The sequence below is a fragment of the Psammomys obesus genome, unplaced genomic scaffold (genome assembly GCF_907164565.1).
Source record: "Psammomys obesus unplaced genomic scaffold, mPsaObe1.curated_primary_1811, whole genome shotgun sequence".
Lineage (NCBI taxonomy): Eukaryota > Metazoa > Chordata > Mammalia > Rodentia > Muridae > Psammomys > Psammomys obesus.
The window spans coordinates 5,720,657-5,745,224 of record NW_026585626.1 but is presented as its reverse complement, the minus strand read 5'-3'; the positions used below and the strand labels follow the sequence as shown (position 1 = coordinate 5,745,224).

General features: G+C 50.3%; 2 protein-coding genes and 1 long non-coding RNA gene across 6 annotated transcripts; 1 reads left to right on the top strand and 2 right to left on the bottom strand.

The window, feature by feature from the left end:
• Positions 1-675: 675 nt before the first annotated feature.
• Positions 676-3,717, bottom strand: LOC129681250 (uncharacterized). The gene is made up of 2 exons (XR_008720820.1): positions 3,274-3,717; positions 676-1,548 (listed from the first exon to the last, which is right to left on the bottom strand). It is a non-coding gene; the product is annotated as an uncharacterized LOC129681250 (long non-coding RNA).
• A 2-nt stretch (positions 3,718-3,719) lies between these two features.
• Ppp2r5d (protein phosphatase 2 regulatory subunit B'delta) lies at positions 3,720-21,945 on the top strand. Of its 2 annotated transcripts, none has more exons than XM_055613135.1 (16): positions 3,720-4,051; positions 8,778-8,855; positions 17,616-17,808; positions 18,034-18,233; positions 18,313-18,423; positions 18,541-18,633; positions 18,982-19,112; positions 19,236-19,295; positions 19,393-19,501; positions 19,677-19,730; positions 20,108-20,278; positions 20,373-20,500; positions 21,059-21,160; positions 21,251-21,323; positions 21,463-21,579; positions 21,731-21,945. In XM_055613135.1, the coding sequence occupies exons 1-16, from the start codon at positions 4,025-4,027 to the stop codon at positions 21,866-21,868; spliced, it is 1,785 nt and encodes a 594-aa protein (XP_055469110.1). In that variant the 5' UTR covers positions 3,720-4,024; the 3' UTR covers positions 21,869-21,945. The 2 variants fall into 2 exon arrangements, with proteins under 2 accessions (XP_055469110.1, XP_055469101.1); XM_055613126.1 differs by having other exon boundaries at positions 8,775-8,855.
• Positions 21,946-22,746: 801 nt separating this feature from the next.
• On the bottom strand, positions 22,747-24,557 carry Mea1 (male-enhanced antigen 1). Of its 3 annotated transcripts, none has more exons than XM_055613141.1 (4): positions 24,457-24,557; positions 23,693-23,973; positions 23,496-23,598; positions 22,747-23,136 (listed from the first exon to the last, which is right to left on the bottom strand). In XM_055613141.1, the coding sequence occupies exons 2-4, from the start codon at positions 23,960-23,962 to the stop codon at positions 22,985-22,987; spliced, it is 525 nt and encodes a 174-aa protein (XP_055469116.1). In that variant the 5' UTR covers positions 23,963-23,973; positions 24,457-24,557; the 3' UTR covers positions 22,747-22,984. The 3 variants fall into 3 exon arrangements, with proteins under 3 accessions (XP_055469116.1, XP_055469123.1, XP_055469127.1); XM_055613148.1 differs by having other exon boundaries at positions 24,428-24,518; XM_055613152.1 differs by lacking the exon at positions 24,457-24,557 and adding an exon at positions 24,268-24,352.
• Between the last annotated feature and the right edge of the window lie 11 nt (positions 24,558-24,568).

The following is a 24,568-nucleotide window of genomic DNA, read 5'->3' as shown; positions in this document are numbered from 1 at the left end:
ATTGGATCATGGCTATTGCCTCTTTTGGACCTTGTATTTTCTTCCAGTTACTGTTGGGCTTTCTCCCTTCCTTTACAGTTGGGCCTCTTGAGATAGTCTTCTATTTTGTATAGTACACATTCTTGAAAAATCTGATCTTCAGATAGCAGAAAGCTGAGTATTAGGATTACATGTATTAAGATATATTTATCCCCAGAAAGATTAGAAAATACTTAGATTTCTGATTATAGTTCTTGGAAATACCTTACGTCGCAAACCTGAAATTGGGGTTGGTAGAGTGCTTGTCTGGCATGGATGGCCCTGGGCTGGATCTCTTTCACTTTATAAAACCAGATGTGGAGGTACATGCCTGTCTTTCTAACACTTGGCAGGTAGAGGCAGCAGCTACCTAGTGAATTTGAAGCTGGCCCAGGATAATAAGAACTTGTCTCAGTGGAACTGTCCATTTTCCCTTATTTTTTGTTTATTTTTATCTTTTTGTATGTGCATGTGCCCCCCTGTAGGCACAGGTGTAATTGTATTTATGTGCATATGTGAACATTCATTTGGAGGCTACATGTTAAGGTCAGGTTGTTATGTGATAAAACTTTTCCTGGGGAGACTCCGCACATGTTTTCTTGCCCCAGACAGGGATCCCACAACTGATCAAAGCACAAATACCAACTAAATCCAACGTGATGGACCAATGTGTTTTACTGGGTTTACTCACAGGAGCAGAAATGACTCAGAGCCACCAAAGACTACCCCAGCGTGGGTTACAGCTCATGGGAACCTGGAACACACAGCATGGCCTGCAGGCACCTCAACAGTTGGAGTGTTCTTTCCAGCCTCAGTTGGTCTATAGGCACCTTGGCTGGTTTCTGCTTCTTCCAGGCAGCTGGTCTGCTCCGAGAGTCTTCTTTGGAGCTTGGTTTCACTTCTCTGAGAGGAACATCTCAGCTTTTATTGCTTACTCTGACAGGAAGAGGTCTAGTTGAATCTGGTCAGCTTCAGGGACTTCCTGAAACTATTTTAGTTGCTTACCTCCCTGCTTAAGAAGCTTCCTGCAGGATAGAATGTTTTAATCTATGAGGAAACTTACAAAACACAGATATCTTCTGAAATTACTCTCCATGTTAGTTTTTTTTTGAGATAGGGTACCTAGAACTAACTCACCTGGCTAGTCTTGCTGGAGAAATCCTTTTGTCTCTACCCTCATCATTGCTGGGATTCCAGATGAGGAACACCACACCCAGTTTTTCACATGGGTGCTGGATATGGCCTGGAGTATTGAACTCAGGTTCTCATGCTTCTGCAGCAAGCACTGATGTTGAAGATGACTACGCTATTTTCAATTGTAAGTTCTCTAGCATGCCTGGATTCTCTTGATTTTTTTTTTTAAAGATTTATTTATTTATTATGTATACAGTGTTCTAAGCCTGCATGTACTTTGCAAAACAGCATGTAATAGGACTTCCCATGGTGGTACCCATCTGTAATTCCAGCATGTGAGAGGCCAAGGAAAGATGATTTCACATTCAAGGACGGCCTGAGATACACAGTAAGACCCTGTAACAAGAACAAAAAAAAAGAAGGTGCTGGGGACTTGGAGTCACACAGATAAAAGGATCCCATTTGCAATTTAACTGTGTATGTGTCTGTCCCCTGCTTCCCAGAGGAAAGGACTGTAGGTCTAACGCGGATATGCAATCACAGGCGAGCTTATGCCTCGGGATAATAGTGCATCTTGAGGCTTTGGGTCTGGGCAGCAACACCTGTTGTCCTGCCTCAGTTACACTCATACAGATATAAATATCCACCAACAAACAAACAGCTTTCCCTCCCAGGCTAATAACAGTAGAAATGCAGTCCACTGCGTGTTGCCTTCAACTTGTCATTAGTCAGAAAGCTAAATACTATTTCTGTCTGAGAGTCAGGATCCTACATTTATTGACCTTACCTCGCTCTCCAACCCACTATAAACTTCCACTCCTCTGAAGCTTCCCTGGCAAAAACCGCCAGACACCTCCTAATTGCAAAATCATGGTGTTCCTAGTCAGTGTTTATCATACTCTTATCTGCCTCTGGCCAACCATTACTAACCATCTTTCTTCACGAATGAAAGTCATCCTCAGCTCATCCTTTCCTCTCTACCATCATCCCTGAATCCAGTGACTCACCTAATCCTGTTGACTGCACACATCTCCTGATCCTCTCATCTCTATTCCATTGATTTTTTTAAGGTTATTTATATGTGCCTGTTTGTATGAGTGTAGGACACTTGTGTGCAGGTGCCCATCGAAGCCAGAAGAGGGCGTCAGACCGCCTCCCCCAAATCCCCTGGAGATGGAGTTACAGGTAGTTGTGAGTCAACTGGTTTGGGTGATGAGAACCTAACTTAGGCCCTCTGGAGGAGCAGCAACAGTCTTAACTGAGCCATGTCTCCTAGCTTTCCCATTCCATTTTTTAACAATTTTAAATTATGTGTATGTTTGTGTGTGCGTGTGTGTGTGCACGTGTCGGTGTCTGTGTGTAAGTACAAGTACCTGCAGAGCCTGGAACAGAGCGTCAGATGCCCTGGGCTGGAGTTACAGGCAATTGTGAACCAGCTATTCTGGGTGCTGGGAACTGAATTCAGGTCCTTTCAAAGAGCACTAAGTGCTTTTATTCGCCGAGCCATCTCTCTAACCTCTTTACCATTCTTATAGCTACTGCTCTTTGTGTAAGAATCGTTGGTTATTTGTTTAGTTATTTGTGCTGTTGGGGATTTCAAGGCCTCCTCCATGTGGGGCGAGCAGCTACTGGCTAATTTTTAACTTTTTTTTTTTTTTTTTTGAGAGAGAGAGAGAAGGGTTTTTACTGTAGTCCAAACTGGTCCGGAACTGGCTTCAGAGATGGTTGGCCTGTAACTCCTGATCTTCCTGCCTCCACCTTCCTTCCAGGTGCTGGGAATAGAGAGGTAGGCTCCCACACCCAGCTACCACACCCATCTCCCACGGGCTTATTTTTCATGGGTCTCCTCCAGCTTCTTAATGTAGTCTATTGGCTCCTAGGGTAACTAAAGCATATATCTCCATGCCACTCTGAGGTGTGTGCAAGTCATGTTATTGTGTTTTATTTCTTACACAAGTCTGTGAACCTCACCAGAGTGGGAACTCCCTGAGGGCAAGAACTCAGTCTTTTCCACTAGAACACCAGCTTGGGTGCGGCAGCCGCACAGGTAAGGGGTACGTTTTTGGGGACACTGAAGGACAAGGCTGCTTTTCCACTTCATGCTTAGTGGCTCAGACGCACCTGGTTTACTGAGGCCAGCACCCTTGCAGGAGGTACAGGGACCCACGTCTTGAAGATGCAGCAATGCAGGGCTTCTCATTTCCTTTCAGTCGGGTTCCACCGCTGAGCTCTTCCCCCTCTGCAACTGTGATCTAGGACAGACTTGATGAATGCCCAGCAGGACCCCTGGGAGTCGTCTTCTCTATCGATTTCACGTGTGCAATTTGAGCTACTTAAATTCCTGTGAAGAAAGGTGTCCTTTCGTGTTAGAGCCGCTTTCCTCCAGTCCGAACGGGGAAGAGCAGGTAGCAGAGCAGACGAAAACGTGAGAGCCACTTCTGGAGGGAAGGAGCAGAGCGCCAAGGACTGAAGAATAGCAGAGGACGACGCACAGGCGACGCCGGAGAGAACAGCTCTGGCAGCCAAGCTCGGGTTTCCCCATGGCCCCGCCTCCTTCCCGAAGCCCGACCCTCTCTAGGGCGGGACCTTCCACTCCAGCCAATTCTGGGAGCCGAACCCTGGCGGTTTGTACTCTTTCTTTCCAATGAGAAAAAAGGGAAGCTGCTTGGCTCCAATGACCAATCCGAGGAGGCGGCGCCTGGTTGTCAGGCAGGTTTGTAAGAGTTCGGGCCAATTGGAGGCGCAGCCACGGCTCGGCCCGGGCGCAGCGCGCAGGCGGTAGCGGAGAGACGCCGAGCGGGCCGAGTGCGGCCGAGCAGAGCCGGAGCCGGAGCGGGGCCGCAGGAACCGGGCCGGGTGTGGACCGGCCGAGATGCCCTATAAACTGAAGAAGGATAAGGTGAGCGTGGCTTTTCCCCTCGAGCCTCCGCCGCGGGGCCTGCGCGGAGCTCTGGGAGGGGCCCAAGGCAGGCCCGGGACAGCCTCAGACTGACCCTCTGGTCCGGCCCCCCGCAGCACTCCCTCGGCCAGCTCCTGGGCCGCGCGGCTGGCAGCACCCCCAGCCCGTGCAGCAGCTGGGACAGCTCTCCCTCTTTGCCCGGACAGATTCCCCCCACCTATCCCTCTTCCCTTCCTCTTTGCTCCTACCCCCGGCCCCCTCCAGATCTGCTCCACTCCCAGCTCACTCGCTTGCTTTTTCTCCCCGCCTTCCTCTGTCCCTGATCCCCCATAGGTTTGGGACAGTCCTCATCTAAGACTGCACCTCCCTCCGGCACTCCCCCCACCCCCGCCCTGCGCAGCCCCTTCCCTCCTCTCCTCACCAGCCTAAAGACGGCCTCTCACAGTTCTGTAGAGTGCCTTCTCCCTCCACGACAAGCCCCTGACCTAGAACCGCCCTGCTTTTTCTCTCCTCCGCCCAAATCTGGCCTAGGCCCCTCCCTCCAGCCTTCCTTTACACAAAAACTTGTAAGCCAGGACTGAGCCCTTCCTTGTGTTGATGGAACCCCAGAACGTCGGTGCTGGAAGGGAGCTTTGAGCACATGCAGTATAGTACCCTGGTGGTACAGATGAGGAGACTGAGGCCGTGCCAGGGGAAGGGACTTGTCCAAGGTCACACATCCTGCTGGAGGCCCAGCTGCAATCTCAGGTCTCCCGTCTTGGAGGGCTCTTCTGTGCAAGTGTCTAACTGGCATCATCAGCGGGCCTCCACGTTCACCCCAGACAGGACATTGTTTCTAATCTGAACAGGCTCCTCCCCTTATTCCTTAGGATAACCTTTGCATTTCCTTTTGGCACCAGTGCTGGATTTCTCCTTTTCTTTAGCAGCGATCTGCCCTGTTCCGTTACTTTTTTTTTTTTTTTTTCTTTCCTTCCTTATCCTGCACTCCCGCCATCCCTGGACATGCATACTTTGTTGTAATGTCCTTACACAGGCCAATTATCTGCAATGATAGAGATCAAGCCCAGAGTTTTGCACATGCTAAACATGTGCAGTACCACTGAGCTACACTCCCAGCCCCACAGGCCGTTTCTTGTTGCCTTCGTTCACCTTCTGCCTCCATACCACCCTCATCTGTTCCTCATCCCTGTCTTTTCTTACCCTTTGTTTCCTGCTGTTGCTGAGATCTGACTCAGGTGTGGTTCCCGTGAGGCGCAGACTTATGTGGGAATGGATGCCGGGATAGCAGTTCCAGCCTCCCCCGGCTTTTCTTCTCTTGAGGCTGGCCCCTTGTGTTTGCCTGGCTCAGGCCTGGCATTGTGGGCCACTCTCCTGGAGACCCCAGAGGTGGACTGTGTTCATTTTCCCCCCGATTGAGCCGCTTTGCTTCCATCTCTGACGTTATCAGTCAGACTCCTCATCCTGTTGTGGATTTGCCATGTGGCTCTGTCACCGTAACTTCTCAAGAGTCTGAGATTTAGAGCGTAGGGCTGGTGATGGTGTACCAAGTGTTGAGCTGGGCTGAGCTGTATGCGCTACCCAGGCCCTGTCCTTGGGGAGCGGGCTTGCCAGCGTGGTTTGGGCCAATCGGCTGGAGACACTGCGCACTCAGGAGAGCTAAGCTGGGAACCGATGAGTGTGGAGTTGGGATGAAGAAGTGGGATCTGTGACCATCTGTAGTTTTCAGTCTGTGGACCAGATCCTGTCCCGTCTGTAGAAAGCCTTTGCCTGTGATGCTTGAGAATTGGAGGAGACGTTCTCTGACCTCCATAGGCCATGAGTGAGTTGGTGGTTTGGGGTGCATGGGGGTAGACAGGGAGCCCTTTATGAGCCTTAATGCCTACACTGGATTCCTGGCTACGTTTGGCCTCCTTCAGGTTCTGAGGGGGAGAGAGATGACAATGTGACTGAGGTGTACCGGGATGGAGGCACAAAGACAGGTGGGTGGAGGCTCCTTATTGCTCATCCATCACCTGTCCCCTTTCTCCTTTATCTCTGCTGTCCCTTCCCTGCTTGCTCTGTGAAATCTTTCCCGAGCCTTCACTTGGGTCCACTTAGAGACTTAAGTGTTCAGCCTTGGGTGGGAATGAATCGTGCTCTTGTCTTCTTCCTTAAGGTAGTAATTAAGCTGTGCTGAGGTTTGGTATCTCCCTTACACACAGTAGGTGCTTAGTAGGTTGTGCTGAGTCAGTCTTTGGGGAGATTAGGACCGTTCTCTTTTGAGATTAGATCTAGGGCTTTTATTTTCCTGCATGAAGTACCCCTGCACCCTCCCACTTTCTTGTTCATAATAATCATACTAATAACATTAGGATTTTGTGCACTGGCACTGGGCTAAGAGGTGTGTGTGCTGTTATTGTTTTTGTTTAATAGATGAGGAAAATGAGGCTCAGAGAGGCTAGGTACCTCCTCACTCTCACATAACTAATAAGACTTGAGCTCAAAACACAGTGCTGGCTCTAAAGCCCAGCGCCTCCCATCATGCGACAGCTGGGCTGGGCCACAGTGTGTGCGCTTCACCTGTTCTTCAGAAGACAGGGAGCAAGGCTCGTGGGCCCTGTTCCCCTACACCCACTCACACCCACACACCAAGGCAGCTGAATCTCTCAGGCACATTCCCTGAGAGATGTGTCTCAGGCGTCATGCTGAGTGCCATGAGGTGGGTGGAGGGACAAACGAAGAATAAGCAGCTTATGATCAAGTATAGAGACCAGACTTGAATGAAGGTGGGTCAGCTTTGTTGGAGGACCCATGTCTGCTGTGTGCTGTCCGTCGCTTTGATGTTGTGTTCTGGCTGCCTTTTTTTTTTTCCCTCTCCACCACTTGCTGTGAGCAACTGACAGGAGTCAGTGGGGCCAGCCTGGTCAGTAGGCAGTGGGAGAGTGCTCACCCAAAGAACCCCCTTCCTCCTTGTACAGAGCTTCAAGCTGCTCCCCATCCGGGAATGGTTTTCCCTCTCCGCCCCCAGAAAGCCTTCCCCCTATTCCAGCCCACACAGAGCTCGCTTCTCCCTGAGATCCGGGTGCCCCATAGTCACAATCACTTGATTTAACACTTCTCCCTGAAGGGGCTTGGCTGCTGTTGAATTGCAGACTCTCGGGGCTGGAAGTGCTTTCCAAGGCCCTCCGATCCAACTCACATCTGAGGCTGAACTGTTTCGCAACCTGCCTTAGAGGAGGTCATCCAGCCTCTTCGCAGATGCTCAGGACCAGGAGCTTTCAGCCTCCCTGGGCAGTCTGTTTCCACACAACTGCACCATGAGAAAGTCCATCCCTGCTGGCCTCAGTCTGTCCTCTTGTGTCGCCAGCCCATTTCTCTTGTGCCTCTGGGTCCCCGGGGATAAGTTGTGTCTTTGATGCACATGGCAGCCCTTCCTCTGCCAGTTAAGCTTCATCTTGCTCCCCCACCCTCCTCCCTTCTACTCCCTTCTATTGTTAACTATTACAGTTACTGCAGCTGCGGCATTTCAGGCCGAGCTTCTGACCACACTGCTAGAATGGGCTGTATTTCCCTTTAAGAAAATCTAGGATTTCTTATTGCCCCTTCCATAGGCTCATGCCCATGACTGAACTGGACCCATCTAGCTTGGCCAAGCATGCCACATAGGTCTGTTAACTGGGTGGAAGGTTCCAAGAGCTGCAGCTGATGCCACAGCATTGATCTGTGTTGAGCTTGCAGTCAGAGCTACATCCTCGAGTCTCTTTCACTTTCTCCCCATCCTGTCCCTGTGTGGTTGCTTTTTTTTTGGCCAAGAGCATGGGAAGAGATGCTGGACAAGCCAGGGCTCTCAGCCAGTTGCCAGGTTCCCAAGGGAACCTTTATAGATTGGTGCTCACAGTTGTTAACAATTCAGGACTTCACCTCCATCTCTATCCCCATGCTTGTTGCCCGAGGCACTCTTAACATTTTGGGTTGGGACGCTTCCACACTAAGCATCCTGTTATATGCCAATAGCACCCCCTTGTCTGGGTGCTGCTTATGACAACTAAACAAATGCCTCTGAGTCTTTCTCGGTGACCCTGAGGGGAGAGAGGTGGTTTCTGCTCTGCTCTCGTGTGGGAGCCTTGGGCACCTCTGACCAACTTGCCCAGAAGCCAGTCTGACCAGCTTGTGACCAGATACTATTCCCTGAAGCCATCTCACCTTAGTTCTTTCCTGACTGAGGGCTGCTTCAGCCTAAGCTATTCACTAGCCTCGTGAGGAGACAGATGAAAGAATATTGTCGTGTTTAATTATTATGCTGAGGTTGACTTCCTAACCAGAATCTAAGCTGCCTGGAGGGGCTGAATCTCCTTGTGTGTCCCAGGGTTGATACAGTAGAGTTTTTATTTATTTTTGGTTTTTCAAGACAGGGTTTCTCTGTATAGCCCTGGCTGATCAGGAACTTGTTTTTTAGACAAGGCTGACCTGGAACTGCCTGCCTCTACCTCTTGAGTGCTGGATGAAAGGCATTTGCCACCATGCCCAGCTGATGCAGTAGGTTTTAACTGATTCAGTTGGACAGTACACAGTTAAAACAAAGACCTAGAAGGGGACTGGCAATACAGCTCAGTGATAGAGTGCTTGCCTGGCATAGGCAAGCCCCTTGGTTTTATCCCCAGGACAAAAAAATAAGTTTTAATGGTTCAAGTAAGGTCTGTCCTTTCTCTTAGCCTCTGCTAACCCTAACTCCATCTTCTCCCAGCAGGAACCCCCCAAGCTTGCCAAAGGCACAGCCAAGCCCAGCAGCTCAAGCAAGGATGGTGGAGGGGAGAACACAGATGAGGTAAAAGATGTCAGCATGGCCCTGGTTTCAGTGCACGGGCTAGCTGCAGCATCTCGATGAGGGGAAGGCTCTGAAGGGGACGGTCACACAGGCAGAAGGGAGGGTGCAAGTCTCAGCTGCTCTTGGGCAGGCTTCAGCTATGTAGAACAAATAAGTACTCCGGTCCATTCAGATTCCTTAGATTCCCCTAGAAGTTGTTTTCTGCCTGCCACTTTTCAGTGTCGGTGACTCCTTTTTCAGTGGTTAGGGGTATGGCCAGCATTGGAACCCATGCTTAGTATGCCTAAGGCCTTGGGTTTAATTTCCAGTGTGCATGTATGGACACACACAGACACACACACACTCTCACTCACACAAAATGACACACACACGAGTGACACACATGAATGGCACACACATATGTGAGTCACACACACACACACACAAATGTCTTTTTCTTAGGGCAAATTAAAAAATGGAAAGGATCACAGGTTTGGGCCAGCAAGACCCTGACTCAAGGGTGGGGGGCCGGGATTTTTATGGTCATGGCAAAAAGGGGAAAACTGTAACTGCCTCGTGGGATGACAAGTCCCTTTGGTATGGACCTGGGTGGGGCAGGGGCTCGGGAGTGGCTGCTGTCCCTGAGTTGCGCAGGGCTGGGTCCACTCTCCTGATCTCCGAGTGACCAAAGGACAGTCATGAACAGAGGTCAACACAGCTCAGCAGTCTAGAGCCATAAAGCAATGAACAGGCAAACAAGACACCAGAGAGTAGAGCAGCTTAGGGAAGTTCAGGGATGCCCTTGTGTGGTATGGTCAGCGGATGCTTGTTTGCTGGACAGCCTGTGAGTGTGTAGGAGCTGCTGTCTGCTCTCTGTTCTCTCCAACCTCTCTAAACTGTTCAGGAAGCAGAAGTCTTAGTTTCTGGCTGGTCTTGTGCCTTCTCTGGGAAATGAGATTGATTGACAAGTGTTTGCAGTTAACTATCGATTTTCTAGGCTACTTCTTGTTCCTGTCCCCTCTAAAGAGATCCAACTAATGTTTACATTGTGACCATTGTTTTAGGACTTGCAAAGTAATCAGAAGAACTAGGCCAGGTTTCTTGTGGACTCCAGCAGTTAAAAACCACAACAAAGTAATGATTACTACGGCTGTGGGAAGGGTCTGCTCGCATAGTAATCTGCACAATTTCTGGACTGGTCCTTCTCACCAGATGTAACGATTTGTTCTCATGGTCTCCCGACCTGGTGTGAACTGGGGAAGAGCTGTATGGTGGTGTGTAGCTTCTACCGCACACCTGTGCACTCACTGTGGGTCATAGCAAATGTGTCTGTAATACACCCTCGGGGCTCAGTCTTCCTTTCAGAGGTGATGGATGGTATTGACGGGACCTACTGGGAAAGTAGCTGACAGTTAGTGACAATATTAAAAACAGCAAGGGGAGCCGGGCATGGTGGCTCACGCCTGTAATCCCACCACTTGGGAGGCAGAGGCAGGGAGATCTCTCTGAGTTTAAGGCCAGTCAGGGAAGTTCCAGGACAGCCAGGACTGTTACACAGAGAAACCTTCTCTTAAAAAAACAAAACAAAAACAAACAACAACAAAGCAGCAAGAGAGACTCAGAGAGGAAGAACACTCAACACGCCTTTCCCACCTTCTGCCTAACATTCTTCTAGTTATTAGGCACACTGGCTGTTATCTGCTTAGAGCAGCCTGCCTTCACCACTTACCATCATCCCCAGGGCAAGGTCAGGGTCCCTGTGAGCTGCTGTTCTGTCCCCCAGCCCCTTGGATGCACTCCACAACTGCAGGTAAATAGTTCCTGGTGAGCTCACTGCTTACGAGTGTGGGAGCTTCAGGAGGAAGGTACCTGCCACGCGCCGTATGGGGAGCACACATTGAATGTGGTGACTGAAGGTGTAAGCTGGTGAATGAGGGGAGGTCTCAGGAAGTGGGGAGACCAAGGCTTGGTGAGGCTGAGAAGTGTGCTGTGGGCTCTCCAGGTCTTTGTCTCACCCCACTAGAAAAGGAGGGTGTCAAGTTCACCTTGGGTTCTGGTTTTATGTGAATTCTCCCAGGACTTATCTGTATGAAGCAGCTGCAGGAATTTTACTTCATGACTTTCCAGAGAGGTACTCACAGATGGATGACAGAAATGCTGAGACAGCTGGGGGCGGGTTATGAGGCCATGCTCTTTTTTAAATGTTTATGTGTATGGATGTTTGGCCTACATGAGTATCTGTGTACCATGGGCGTGCCTGCTATCTGTGGAGGTGAGAAGAGAGGAGTATTAGATCCCCCAACAGGGCTACAGATGGTTGTGAGCAGCCACGTGGATGCTGGGCAACAAACCTCCACTGGAACAGCAGCCAGTGCTCTTAACTGCTGAGCTGTCTCTCCAGCCCGGAGGCCAGGGTTTTAAAATACGGTTCACCCTAGCTCTCCCCTGCCTTTTTTTCTAGTGTAACTCTGGGCTTTTCTGGCCAGACTCACTATGTCAAGCATTTGCCAGAGTGTTTGTCAATCATTCCTAGTAATTTACTTTACTGAGCAGTTATTTTGTATTAGTTTTCCAAGGCAGCCAAAACAGATCAACGTATACCAGGGGGCCCAGGACAGCAGAAACTAATTGTCTTAGAGTTATGGAGGCTAGAAGTCTGAAGTCAGGGTAGCATAAAAGGCGTGGCCTGAGATCTTTTTCTAAATTTATTTTAAATTGTGTGTATGTGTGTGTATCTGTGAGCACGTACCTGCAGAGGCCAGAAGGTATCGTATCCTCTGTAGCTGGAGTTACAAGCTGTTGTGAGCTGCTTGACATGGTTTCTGGGACCTGAACACGGGTTCCTCTGCAAGTGCTTCTAAGACATCTTTCTAGCTTTTGAGGTTCTTTTCTTCAGACTTTAAAACTTTGGGATGGAGTGTATAGCTGTGCTCTCTTGGGAGGCAGAGGCAGGCCGAGTTCTGTGAATTCAAAGCCAGCCTGAACTTTATTTTTGAGACTACATCTCCTTTTTTTTTTTTTTTTTTTGACTCAGGTTTATTTATTTGTTTCCTGTGTGTGTGTCAAGCACCAAGGTACACTGGTGGAGGTCAAAGGACAACTTACGGAAGTTGGTTCTCTCCATCTACTCTGTAGGACTCAGGGATTGAACTCAGGTCTTCAGGCTCTGTGGCAAGCGCCCTTTACAATGAACCATCTCATCTCATTGGTCTCTTTTATTTAAATGGTTTAAATTTAATTGTTGTGTGTGTATGTGTGTGTGGTATGTGCATGTATGTACGTGTGTGTGGAAGTGCATGAGCGTGTGTTCACATGCATGTGGAAGCCGGAGGCTGACCTCAGATGTCCTCTTCAGTTGCTGTCTTATTTGTGTTGTCTTCTTCAGCCTCTGTGTACCTTATATATTGAGACATGTTCTCTCTGAACCTAGGGCTGACTAGCCAGATTGCTGTAGGCAGTGGTCCTCAACCTGTGGGTAGCCAACCCTTTCACAGGGGCCATGTCAGATGTTACACCACAACTCATAACAGTAGCAAAATTACAGTTATGAAGTAGCAATGAAATGATTTTCTTCTGGTTGGGGGTCACCGCAACATGTGAACCTTTGTGAAGGGTTGCGGCGTCAGGAAGGGTGAGAACCGCGGCTCCAGGGGCTCTGTCCTTGCTTCTGGGGATTACAGGTGTGCTGCCATGCCCACCTGGCTTAGGGGGGTCCTGGGCATCCAAAAGTGTTTGCTGCAATCACATAGCAAGCACTTACTCCGAGGGCGTTGCCCAGTCCTGTCATAAGGTTCTGGAGAAGGTTTGTTCTGTTCCTCCCGCTGGCTTTCAGCAGTCTTTGGCACTTGTCTTCTACATACGTCAGCTCCTCCCTCACACAGCCTTCCTCCTGTGTGTGTGCTGGTCGCTATCTGAACCTCTTTTTGAAAAGGACACCAGTCATTAGGGCCATCCTATGCAGCCCAGTACAAAGAGCTCCTTTTCCCTTGTAAAGACCCTATTCCAAGTGAAGTCCCATTCAAAGATTCAGGGTAGGCACAAATTTGGGTGGGACACAGCTCAACCAGCTGTCTTAGTTAGGGTTTCTGTCGCTGTGATGAAACGCCATGACCAAAAAGCAAGTTGGGGAGGACAGGGTTTATTTGGCATACACTCCCAGATCATCGGAGGAAGTCAGGACAGCAACTGAAGCAGGGCTGGAACCTGGAGGCAGGAGCTGATGCAGAGGCCATGGAGGGGTGCTGCTTACTGGCCTGCTTCCCATGGCTTGCTCAGCCTGCTTTCTTACAGAACCCTGCACCCGCAATGGTCTGGGTCCTACCCCATTGATCACTAATTGAGAAATGCCTTACCGCTGGATCTCGTGGAGGCATTTTTTTCTCAACTAAGGCTCCTTCCTCTTTGGTGACTTTGGTTTGTGTCAAGTTGACACAAAAGTTGCTAGTAGACCAGCGTACTTAGCACTGGACACTACCTAGTACTTCCCATGCACATTTGACTGTCACTGCATTCCTCTAGGAGCTTTCTCTTATCCCTCCCATTTTACAGATGAGCTAGAGGCTCAGAGTGAACAGCCTTTACTGTGAGTAAATGGCAGGGCTGGGGTTCATGGGCTAAAGGATGAGCTGTCTCTGAGACTCTAGAGGAGGATCCTAGTGGCTTTGAGGGGTCAGGTGAGACTCGCTGTCCTGCCGTGGAGGGTCTTCTCTGCTCTAACTCTGGAAACAGTAGACTCTTTATTGTGCTGTTGTCCTGAGTTCTCGGTGCAGGGATGGGGGCGGGGGGAGAAATGCTCCAGTCTCCCCACATGGCTCCAAGGCCATCGTTGTTATCCTCAAACCTTTTTGGTTTTTATGGCTCTCCTTTTTTCTTTGGAGTACTGGGGATTGAACCCAGGGTGTCGTTCAGGCAAAGCCCCTGTTCTACCACTGAGCTGTACTCTCAGCCAAGTTCTCTACTTCAGAACTAGTTTGAGCTGGTATGGTGGCCCACAGCAATAACCCCAGCTCTCCAGACGGAGAGGCAGGTGAATCTCTGTGAGTTCAAGGCCAGCATGGTCTACATCATTAGTTCCAGGCCAGCTAGGAGTACATAGAGAGACCCTGTCTCAAAACAAACCCACTGAAGTCTAATTTGAGCAGGTGTGGTTTAAGCTAGGTGAGCTCATTCCTGCACATAGTCGTAGCACCTGGAAGGCGAAGGCAGGATGATTGCTGTGAAGTCAAGGCCAGCCTGGTTGATACATTAAGTTCCAGCCCAACTTGGGCTATAATGTATGACCCTATTTAAAAAATAAACAAATTAAAATTTGGCATCTCCCAAAGTTAAAATCCAAAGTCCACAGCCTTTCTGAGTTGGCTCCATTTTGTTCTTCTAGCATCTACTCTGTTATTGTCCAGGCTCCTGAAACAGCAAGCTCCTCTGTAACAGGCCCTCCTACATGTAGTTCCAACTGCTCTGGACTTGCTTTATCCCCCTGCCCCCGTCTGTCTCTTTGTGCTTCTTAACTAAGCTTTATCCTTTTATTTATTTATTTACTTATTTTGAGACAGGGTTGCTCTGTTTTAGCTCTGGCTGTCCTGGAACTCACTTTCTAGACCAGGCTGGCCTCGAACTCACAGAGATCCGCCTACCTCTGCCTCCAGAGCGCTGGGATTAAAGGTGTACGCCACTACTGCCCGGCCGAGCTTTATCCTTTAAGAGCTAAATCAAAACTCACCCCTTCAGGGTTCTGAAGAGATGCATCAGTGGTTAAGGACCCTTGCTGATCCTGCAGAGGACCTAAGTGAGCATCCTAGCACGTGGGCAGCTCCCAACCAACCGTAACTCCAGACACAGACACACAGACACACACACACAGACACACACACACAGACACACACACACACACACACACCCCCCATAATTTTTAAACAAATCTTTTTTAAAATTCACCTCTTCTTGCAGGCAATTTGTAACCCACTCGTGTTTCCACAGCCTGTGTGGTCTCTGCTCTGGAGTTTCCAGTTACCACTAGCTGCTTCTGTGCTTGCCTCACCTACCGGTCTCTGAGCACTTCAAAGGCCAGGGCTATCCCTGTTCTAGGCACCTTTCTCTTCAGTGCTTGGCGGGGTGTTTAGAGAAGGAAGGATGGAGAGAACAGGGCTAGGTGGAGCTCTGGACGTCACAGAGGGAGGAGACGCCTCTGTGAGTCTCAGGGTTTAACCTAAAATGGTCTGCATTTCTTAAACCAGTTAATTCATCATGCAGTAGACACAGCACGCAATCTGTGCTTCTGGGTTTTTTTAAATTACATTTATTTCTGTATTTATTGTGTGTTGGCACACAGGTCACAGAACAACTGGTGAGAGTTGATTCTGTCCTTCCACCAACTGGGTCCTGAATATTGACCTCAGGTTATCTGTCTTGGGGGCAAGTGCCTTTACTGACTGAGCACCTTTGTTAGTTTTTTTTTTTTTTTTTTTTTTTTTTTGGCACCAGAGTCTTGCTGTGTAGCTCAGATTGGCTTCAACCTGCAGTGATAGTTTTGATTTTTGCCTCCTGAGTGCTAGAGTTAAAGGTATAAACCACCATGTTCCATCTGTGCATTTTGTAATTTTAAGCTATGGTCTTGCCTGTGTTGCCCAGGCTGGTCTCACATTCTTGAGCTTTCTGCCTTAGCCTCCTGCATAATTAGGAGTAGAGGCATGTACCACTTTGCCCAGCTTCTTTTTCTAATAATTTTATGTTTCATCTTTCTGTTAAATTACTTCTTACAGTGGTGGCTAGGGGTATAGCTCAGTTGGTAGAGTGCTTGCCAGCATGCACAAAGCCCTGGGTTCTATGCCCAGTGCCTCATAAACTGCTGTGGAGGTACCCACACTTGGGAGGTAGAGGCAAGGGGGTGCAGGTACATGAAGGCTTCCTGGGTGGGTGTAGATTTTGCAATGGAAGGTACTTCAGTCCTCTGCAGTCTCAGAGCGACTAAACAGGACAATGTCCATTTGGAAGGCAGAAAGGCTGTGTTGTCTTAGGTCAGCTACCCTTGTGATGGCTGCAGTTCTTAGGGGGCTCATGTGTCTCCTATCCACTTCAGGACAGTGGAGACATATTAGAAGTTGGAGGATTTGGAAGAAATGCTTGAGTGTTTGTCACAGCCACACATTCGGTTTCTGACAAGCATGCAAAGGGCAGACAGGCAGGAGGTGCCTCACTGGGCCTTGGGAGTCAGGGACTTTGCTAGATGGGGCAGAGTTCCATCCATAGAACCATGTGAAGACTGATGAGGGCACACACTTGCAATGCTAGTGAGCCTCCAGCAAAGTGGGAGACAGGAGAACTCTGGGAAGCTCACAGGCCATCTAGCCTGGCCTATGCAGCAGTGAACAGGAAACACTGCCTCAAACAAGATGAATGTCAAGAAGTAACACCCTTATTGTCATCTGACATCCATATGCTCATGCACTGTGACACTCACACGCCTGCATTCACACACAAGGACATGTATATACACATATTACACACAAGCACACACAAACCAAGGGCCTTGCATTGTCTAAAATGACACTGGCTCCGTGGGGTTTTGTTGTTTTAAGACAGGGTCTTAGTGTGCAGCCCAGGCTGGCTTGGGAAATAGTGATCCCTGTGTTTCTACCTCCCAAATTCTGGGACATGTGGGCATAATACTCAATTATTGTTTTTAAACATTTATTATTTTTAGCCAGGATAGCCAGTATTACACAGAGAAACACTGTCTCCAAAGCCAAAATAAACAAGAAAGATTTATTGGTTTTATGTGTATGAGTGTTTTGTCTGCTTGTAATTATGTATGTGCACCACAGGCATTCTTGATGTCCTTGGAGGCCAGAAGAGGGCATTAAAGAGGTGCAGGTAGGGGGCCTAGAGAGATGGCTCAGCAGTTAGGAACACTGATTGCTCTTCTAGTGGACCAGAGTTCAATTCCCAGTACTCACACAGTAGCTCACAACTGTCTGTAATGCCATCCTCAGGGATCTGACACATCTTTGTACAGGCAAAATGCCAGTGCACATAATAAAAGTAAATAATTAAAAATAAAAGAGGTGCAGGTAGTTGTGAGCCATCTATTGCAGGTACAGGGGACCAACCCAGGTCTTCTATGAGAGCAACGCATGCTCTGATCCACTGAGCCATTTAACTGGTCCCAGGGCATTTTTTCTTTTCTTTTTTTCCTTCTTTCTCTTTATTTCTTTCCTTTCTCTCTCTCTCTCTCTCTCTCTCTCTCTCTCTCTCTCTCTCTTTAGGATTGTTATTAAAGTAAGTTTCTGATAAACTGCTGAGACTCAAGAATGACTTTCTCTTCTACTTTTTTAATTGGAGGCTACAAAGCATTCCCCAGTCCAAGTAGTCAGTGAACTGTCAGGCACGCAGCACACTGCACTTCCAAATGTCCTCAAGACATAGTGTGTGTGTTTCCATTGTGGAGAAGGTGCCTGACATTTTTCTCCATCCTGAGGACGGAATTCAGCCTTGCACGTGCTAGACAAGCTGACCTTCACCCTGATAGCTACTTTTCTGATTTCTGTCGTCCTTCCAGTTTGTTTTGCCTTCTCCTGATGTGAACACTTAAGGCTGTTAACTTTTGGCCAGTGTACTCTGGACCTATAACCGCAGTTATCTCTGTCCCTGGCCTATCTCCTTCTGGGCAGGGATAACTCACTACCTCTCTACAAGCATGAATAGGCTAGGGATGGTAGATGGTGAAGGCCAGGGTAGAGGGCATCTTCTGGAGAGCTGGCACCAACAAATTACTTTTATGCCCAGGCCCAGCCCCAGCCTCAGTCTCAGCCACCATCATCCAACAAGCGTCCCAGCAACAGCACACCACCCCCAACACAACTCAGCAAAATCAAGTACTCAGGAGGACCCCAGATTGTCAAGAAAGAAAGACGCCAAAGCTCCTCCCGCTTCAACCTCAGCAAGAACCGGGAGCTGCAGAAGCTTCCTGCCTTGAAAGGTACTCACAGCCAGCCAGGGACGGATGAACTGGGCTTGGGGCCATGAGGATTGATTTGGGGAGTCTATCTTTGGGAAAAGCATGTACTATGGATGTGAGAGGTGCAGCTGTGGCTGAGGTGCGGGGACCAGAATGGTGTCAGGGTGGGAAGGGAAAAGCCACAATGGGCAGATGGGCCATGCATGAAGAATGGTGGGACACACCTGACTGCTGAGGCCTCCACAGACTCGCCAACCCAGGAGCGCGAGGAGCTGTTCATCCAGAAGCTACGCCAGTGCTGTGTCCTCTTTGACTTCGTGTCAGACCCACTCAGTGACCTCAAGTTCAAAGAGGTGAAGCGGGCAGGACTCAATGAAATGGTGGAGTACATCACCCACAGCCGGGATGTTGTCACTGAGGCCATCTACCCTGAGGCTGTCACCATGGTGGGCACAAGGAAAGGACATGGTGGGGGGAGCCCCTGGAGAAGCCTACACACTGCTCTAAGTTGGGCTCACCCCTCAGTTTTCAGTGAATCTCTTCCGGACGCTGCCTCCTTCATCGAATCCCACAGGAGCAGAGTTTGACCCTGAGGAAGATGAGCCTACCTTGGAAGCTGCCTGGCCACATCTCCAGGTACCAGGGCAAAGGGACAGGATGGGCCTGACGACAGGAAACAGGGTCACTCAGGCTTGCAGCAAGGGGGTGTCTCCCAGTCTTATGTCATGTCTCAGTGAAGCTTCTCTTCCACAGCTCGTGTATGAGTTTTTCTTACGGTTCTTGGAGTCTCCAGATTTCCAGCCAAACATAGCCAAGAAGTACATTGACCAGAAGTTTGTACTTGCTGTGAGTCTGAGGTTCCTGTCTTTCCCATGAGCCATAGCCCCATATGCCTTCCCCTGTGTGCTGCCTGCTTCTTCCCCTTACTCTCATTACACTGGGAGTTCAGCTGTCTGGCACGAGGCTCCCAAAGAAACTTCTAGTGTACCTGAGGGAGGGGCAACACACTGCTCCTCTCCACCCAGCGGGGTCTAAGCATGCATACCCAGACAACACATTGGATGAGTCATATGATCTGACCCCACTGCCCAGAGAACTTTGGGACTTCCCCTGGGAAGGCCCCTGTGACTGCAGCCCATGCCCTCCCTGGCTGCTGCCTCACTCTCTGCCTTTCCTAACCTCCTGCTCTCCTAGCTCCTGGACCTGTTCGACAGCGAGGACCCTCGAGAGCGGGATTTTCTCAAGACCATTTTGCATCGCATCTATGGCAAGTTTTTGGGGCTCCGGGCTTATATTCGTAGGCAGATCAACCACATCTTCTACAGGTGAGGCAATGAGCCCAGGCTTGGGAGCATAGCATGCCCCTGCTGAGGTGGGGTGGGGACAGGAAGGCAGGGAAGATGGCAGAATGCTGGAGGGCTAGTGTCAAGAGGGCCTTCTTTCCTTAGGTTCATTTATGAGACTGAACATCACAATGGGATTGCTGAGCTGCTGGAGATCCTCGGCAGGTGAGTCGGGGAGGGCAGATGCCATAGAAGATTGGGGCATGCGAACACTGAGCTTGGACATCAGCCTTTGATCTTAAAAATGTCCCTTGACTTCTAGCATCATCAATGGCTTTGCCTTGCCCCTTAAGGAAGAGCACAAGATGTTTCTCATCCGTGTCCTGCTTCCACTACACAAAGTCAAGTCCCTGAGCGTATATCACCCTCAGGTGAGCCATGTTCCTCTGAGGATCCCTCACCAGAGCACCAGAAACAAAGGGGAGGGAGGGATTCCTCCTGCCTTAGAAGAGTGGTTGTGGGAAATCCTCTGCACCTCCCCTTCCATTCTGGGATCTTGTCTGTCACCGAGAGCTGAGTTTCACTCCCACCCTCAATCTTTTGCAGTTGGCATACTGTGTGGTACAGTTCCTGGAGAAGGAGAGCAGTCTCACTGAGCCGGTAATTTCCTTTCTGGGGCCCAGTCACCAGCAATGTTTGCCCATCTGTACCTGCTGGGTTTGTTTCTGTTGTTTGTGGTATTGGCCATGTACAAACCTAGGGCCTTGTACATTTCGGGTAAGAGCTTTATTGCTGAACAGTACTCCTAGCTTCCGTCTGTAACTACTGAGTAATGCTGTGGATTTATTACCGAGTAATAAAGTGGATGCTCAGGAGGCCCGAGCCATGTGGCTTCCTCTCAGGGGAATCAAAACCTATATGCTCAGAATCAGTCTAAGCCAGAGAAGCCATGTGGTTAGCTGGGGGAAGGCAAGGGAAAAGGCAATACAAAGGCTTCCAGAGAACTGTAGAGTTTTAGCCTCATGTTGCCTTCACAGGTGATTGTGGGACTTCTCAAGTTTTGGCCTAAGACCCACAGCCCCAAGGAGGTGATGTTTCTGAACGAGCTAGAGGAGATTCTGGATGTCATTGAACCCTCAGAGTTCAGCAAAGTGATGGAGCCCCTCTTCCGCCAACTTGCCAAGTGTGTCTCCAGCCCCCATTTTCAGGTAAGGCCAAACCCACTGTCTCCCAGACATGGCGGAGCAGGTCTTGAGAACTTGAGAACTCGAGCGCCTACTGAGTTGCACTTCTCCTTGCCAGGTGGCAGAGCGCGCCCTCTACTACTGGAACAATGAGTACATCATGAGCCTGATCAGTGACAACGCTGCCCGAGTTCTCCCCATCATGTTCCCTGCTCTCTATAGGAACTCCAAAAGCCACTGGAACAAGTAGGGCACTGGGGTTGGGCTGATGGTAGGACCTGGGTAGTCAAACCTTTGAGGGTGTAGAACTCAAGAGACCTGGATCTCAGCTGGACACTCTGCGAGAGCTGGTGCCCACCAAGTATTACTAAGTAGGATCTTATGGGGTTGAGTGCCAAGAAAAGGCGCTGAGACATCCCTGCAGTACCTGTGTCCTACCACAGCCTTGGGGACATTCTGGGAATGTGGGAACTATGTGATAGGCTTTAACAACGCATAAAGAATCCATGATGGAAAGGCTTTCCTGCTGCTGAAAGCCGACTTAGTGTGGTACGACAGCCCTCTGTGTTACTGGGAAGCCATGAGGCACGAGCAAGGAAGGTTCGGGCTTCTGTGAGAGCCACAGAATGCTCTAAGGCACATGATCTAGTTAGGGTTAGCTGCTCCTACAGCATAGAGGTTTGTGAGGGGGAGCTTTCAGTAAGCGAGAAAGCTTTTGGCAGACACTGGGAACCAAGCAAACTGCAGTTGATTGTGGCACTGCTAGCGCTCTGGCCTCTCGAACGTCATCTTTCTCTGTGGCAGGACAATTCATGGACTCATCTACAATGCCCTGAAGCTGTTCATGGAGATGAACCAGAAGCTATTTGATGACTGTACACAGCAGTACAAGGCAGAGAAGCAGAAGTGAGTCTCTCTCTCCTGAGAGGATTGTCACCTTCTACCTCCAGCTCACTGTCCCCCGTCTCAATCCCAGTCCTACTGTTCCTCTCTCAGGGGCCGGTTCCGAATGAAGGAGAGAGAGGAGATGTGGCAGAAGATTGAGGAGCTGGCCAGGCTCAACCCCCAGGTGAGGCCTTTAGCTGCTGCCCTTAACCCAGGCGGTCCCTTTAGAAGTTGGGGAGAGATTTTGGAGGAAGAATGAGGCAAATAGGCCCACCGAAGGCTCCGAAGTGCTTCTCACTGTTTGTCCATGACTTGCCCCTCAGTACCCTATGTTCCGCGCCCCTCCACCACTGCCCCCTGTGTACTCCATGGAGACAGAGACCCCCACAGCAGAGGACATCCAACTTCTGAAGAGAACAGTGGAAACGGAGGCTGTGCAGGTGAGGGGGCACCGGGGGGGAAAAGGTCAGGTTGGGACAGCAGTAACAGGTCTAGAGAGAGAGGAGACAGGACAGCAGAACCAGAGGAGGAAATGGATTCCCTGGGAACTGGTCACCATTCCTGGCCATCTCCCTATCCATCCACACACAGATGCTGAAGGACATCAAGAAGGACAAAGTACTGCTCCGGAGGAAGTCAGAGCTGCCACAGGACGTGTACACCATCAAGGCACTAGAGGCACACAAGCGGGCAGAAGACTTCCTAACTGCCAGCCAGGAAGCTCTCTGACCCCTCACCTTCCCACAGGGTCACAGCCCACTCAGACTGGGGACGCAGCCCGGCCCTCCACCCTCTGCTCCTTATCGGCTGACCCGGGGCAAAACAGCACCTCTCTGGCTACTCTAGAGGATGCAGGCACTGGAAGCAGGGGTGCCCAGAGTGCTCCCCCTTCTCCCCTAAATGTGTTCATGCCTCCCTGTGGCTAGTTGAGACAGGCTGAGCACTGAGTGCTCAGTGCTTAGATCACCTGGGGGTGCCTGTCCCCCTGCTCCTAACCCCACAGCTACCTGAAACTGTTCTGAGAAACACACGGGAATCCCATGGTCCTCTCCTCTCCCTTCATCCTCATCTGAAGTTGAGGTGTCTCTCCTCTCCCTGCAGGGCAAAGCAGGAGATTGTCACCAAAGTTACGTCAAGCTCCATTGCCCAGGAGTGAAGACCTGGAGGATAACCAACCCCCAGCAGCACAAATAGGCCCCTAGACCTAGCATTATGCAGGCAGGGGGTGGTGTGTTAATTCCTTTTATCCTCCGCCTACCAATACAGAGGTCAAAGGAAAAATGTTATGGACACTAGATGAATTATAGGGCCCAGTGGACCAAGGTGGGGAGAGTGAACCATCTACCTTGCCCCTCTTTGGAAAGCAGCAGTCCTGGGATCACAATTTGGAAGGGACCACCCTGTGGCTGACTGCTTTCCTTTGTTGGCTCCCAAAGCTATAGAGAAGGAAGCAGGAGCAGTGCCCCAAGCATGGCTCCCTGCAGCGCCTATTTATTTCTTTGTTTATGCTGATGCTGGGCAGGCCCTCACCTGTACCCTTTGGGCACTCAGAAAAGCAAAGGACTGGGGAGGGCTGGACCAGGTTTCAGGGGCACAGGCAGTACGGCTTTTGGCTGTGTACATAGGGTGCTTTATTCTCCACAGAGTGATACATGCTAAGGTGGGTTGGGCTCGGGCCAATGTCCCCATATGTACAGAAATGAATAAAGTGGGTCTCTGAGAGGTCTGATTTGCCTTGATGTGAAAAGGGACATCGGGAGATGGATGTTAGAACCAGAGTTGTTAGTCCTGTGCTGCTGGTCCTGGCTTGGAATATAGGGGGATAAGGCAGTTGTCTCTGTGTGGTCACTTCCAGGCAGGGGATGCCTGCCGGGCTTGGAGGGCTTTCTGGACCACATCTTCCCACTGAGCATCCGATATCTCCTGAGCCCAGGCAGGAACCCCTGGTGCAGGCAAGCTTACTCCAGCCATCGTCCTTTTCACCAGCTCTACGTGTTCTGAAAGCATAGCCGAAGGCTGGTTAGGGGATAGGTACAATGGGACCACTTCCTCTCTCGATTCCTTGAATCAACCCAGGACTCCTGAACTCCTGGAGTCATCAAGTCCATGTGCTGTTATTGCCAGGTCTAGCCATTCCCAGATCTAGCTGCCCTAGATTCTGGTTTTTAGATAAAGACAAGCTTACTCTGCAACAGCCCTGGCCGTCCTGGAACTTAATTTGTAGACCAGGCTGGCCTCAAACTCAACACATCTGCATTCCTCTGCTGGGACTAAAGGCGTGTGCCACCATGCCCGGCTACGTTTAAGGCAACCCACTTCCTACATAATTAATCCTAAATCAAAGAATGAGCTTTACCTGGGTCCATGGGGATAGAGCTGTGGCTGCTCAATGCTGCAGCTCCCTCCTCATCTTCATCCTCGCTCTCTATTGGTGGGTCTGGCAAATGAAGCCCCAGGGCCTGCAGAACCACAAAGATGATTTGCGTCCAGCTTCAGCTGCTGTGAAATGTTGTAATCTAATTGTTAACCTCCTTAGTAACAATTCCACCATACCTGAATCCGATCTTGGATGTCAGCAGCTCCATCTTCTCCTTCACCCACTGGGGCGAGTTCCACCTCTTCTTGTTCAGGATCTTGGTTGAGGGGCTGGTACGAGTAGCCTGCTGGTCCTGCTCCCGTTTCCTCCTGCTCTTCCTCGGGTTCTTCACTGCTCCAATCCCCAGTTCCTTCTGTAGGACCCTGATGTGGCCCTAAGTCCTCAGTTTGATTGGGGAAGATACGCTCCGGGCCCATGGTGTCTCCCCCTAGAACTACTGCTGCCATCCGGGCAGGGGCTGCAAGGACAGAAAGGCAGGATGGGGGATTGGATGAAACCAGGTCTCCTTTCAACGTTCAGAAAACCCACTTCCCTGTCTGACGGGTCTTACTTCCTCCCCTCCCCCGTCTCTCGTGCCTCTCCGTCTTAAGTTTGGGTTCTTGTACTGAACTGGAGCCCACTAGTCTCTAACTCTCCCGATTCCTAAATAAACAGAAAACCAGAGGACTCCCCCACTTCCGACGAGACCCTTTCCAGAACCTCGCCCCCTCTCGCCACGCCCCTCCCCGGCTCGGTAACCGCTGGTACCCACGATAGTGCGTCTCCTCCCCTCATCCCCTCTACTCCGAGGCACCGCTGTACCGCCGGACAAAAGCCCTTCCGGACCAGGGGCTCCCCTTCAATGGTCCCAGCTGCAGCGTCCCCTACCCGCCCCCACTAATTCTCGGCGTTGGTATTTCCTCGCGCCTCACCCTCTCAGAGCCCACAGCCGGACCCGCACCTTCACTTCCGGCGCGGCAGGACCAGCTGGGTTTCTTAGTCCTCCAGCCCCGCCCCGGGCCCAAGACTGACGCAAACGAGGACGAGAAGTCCGCCTCTCGCCCCACCTCTGC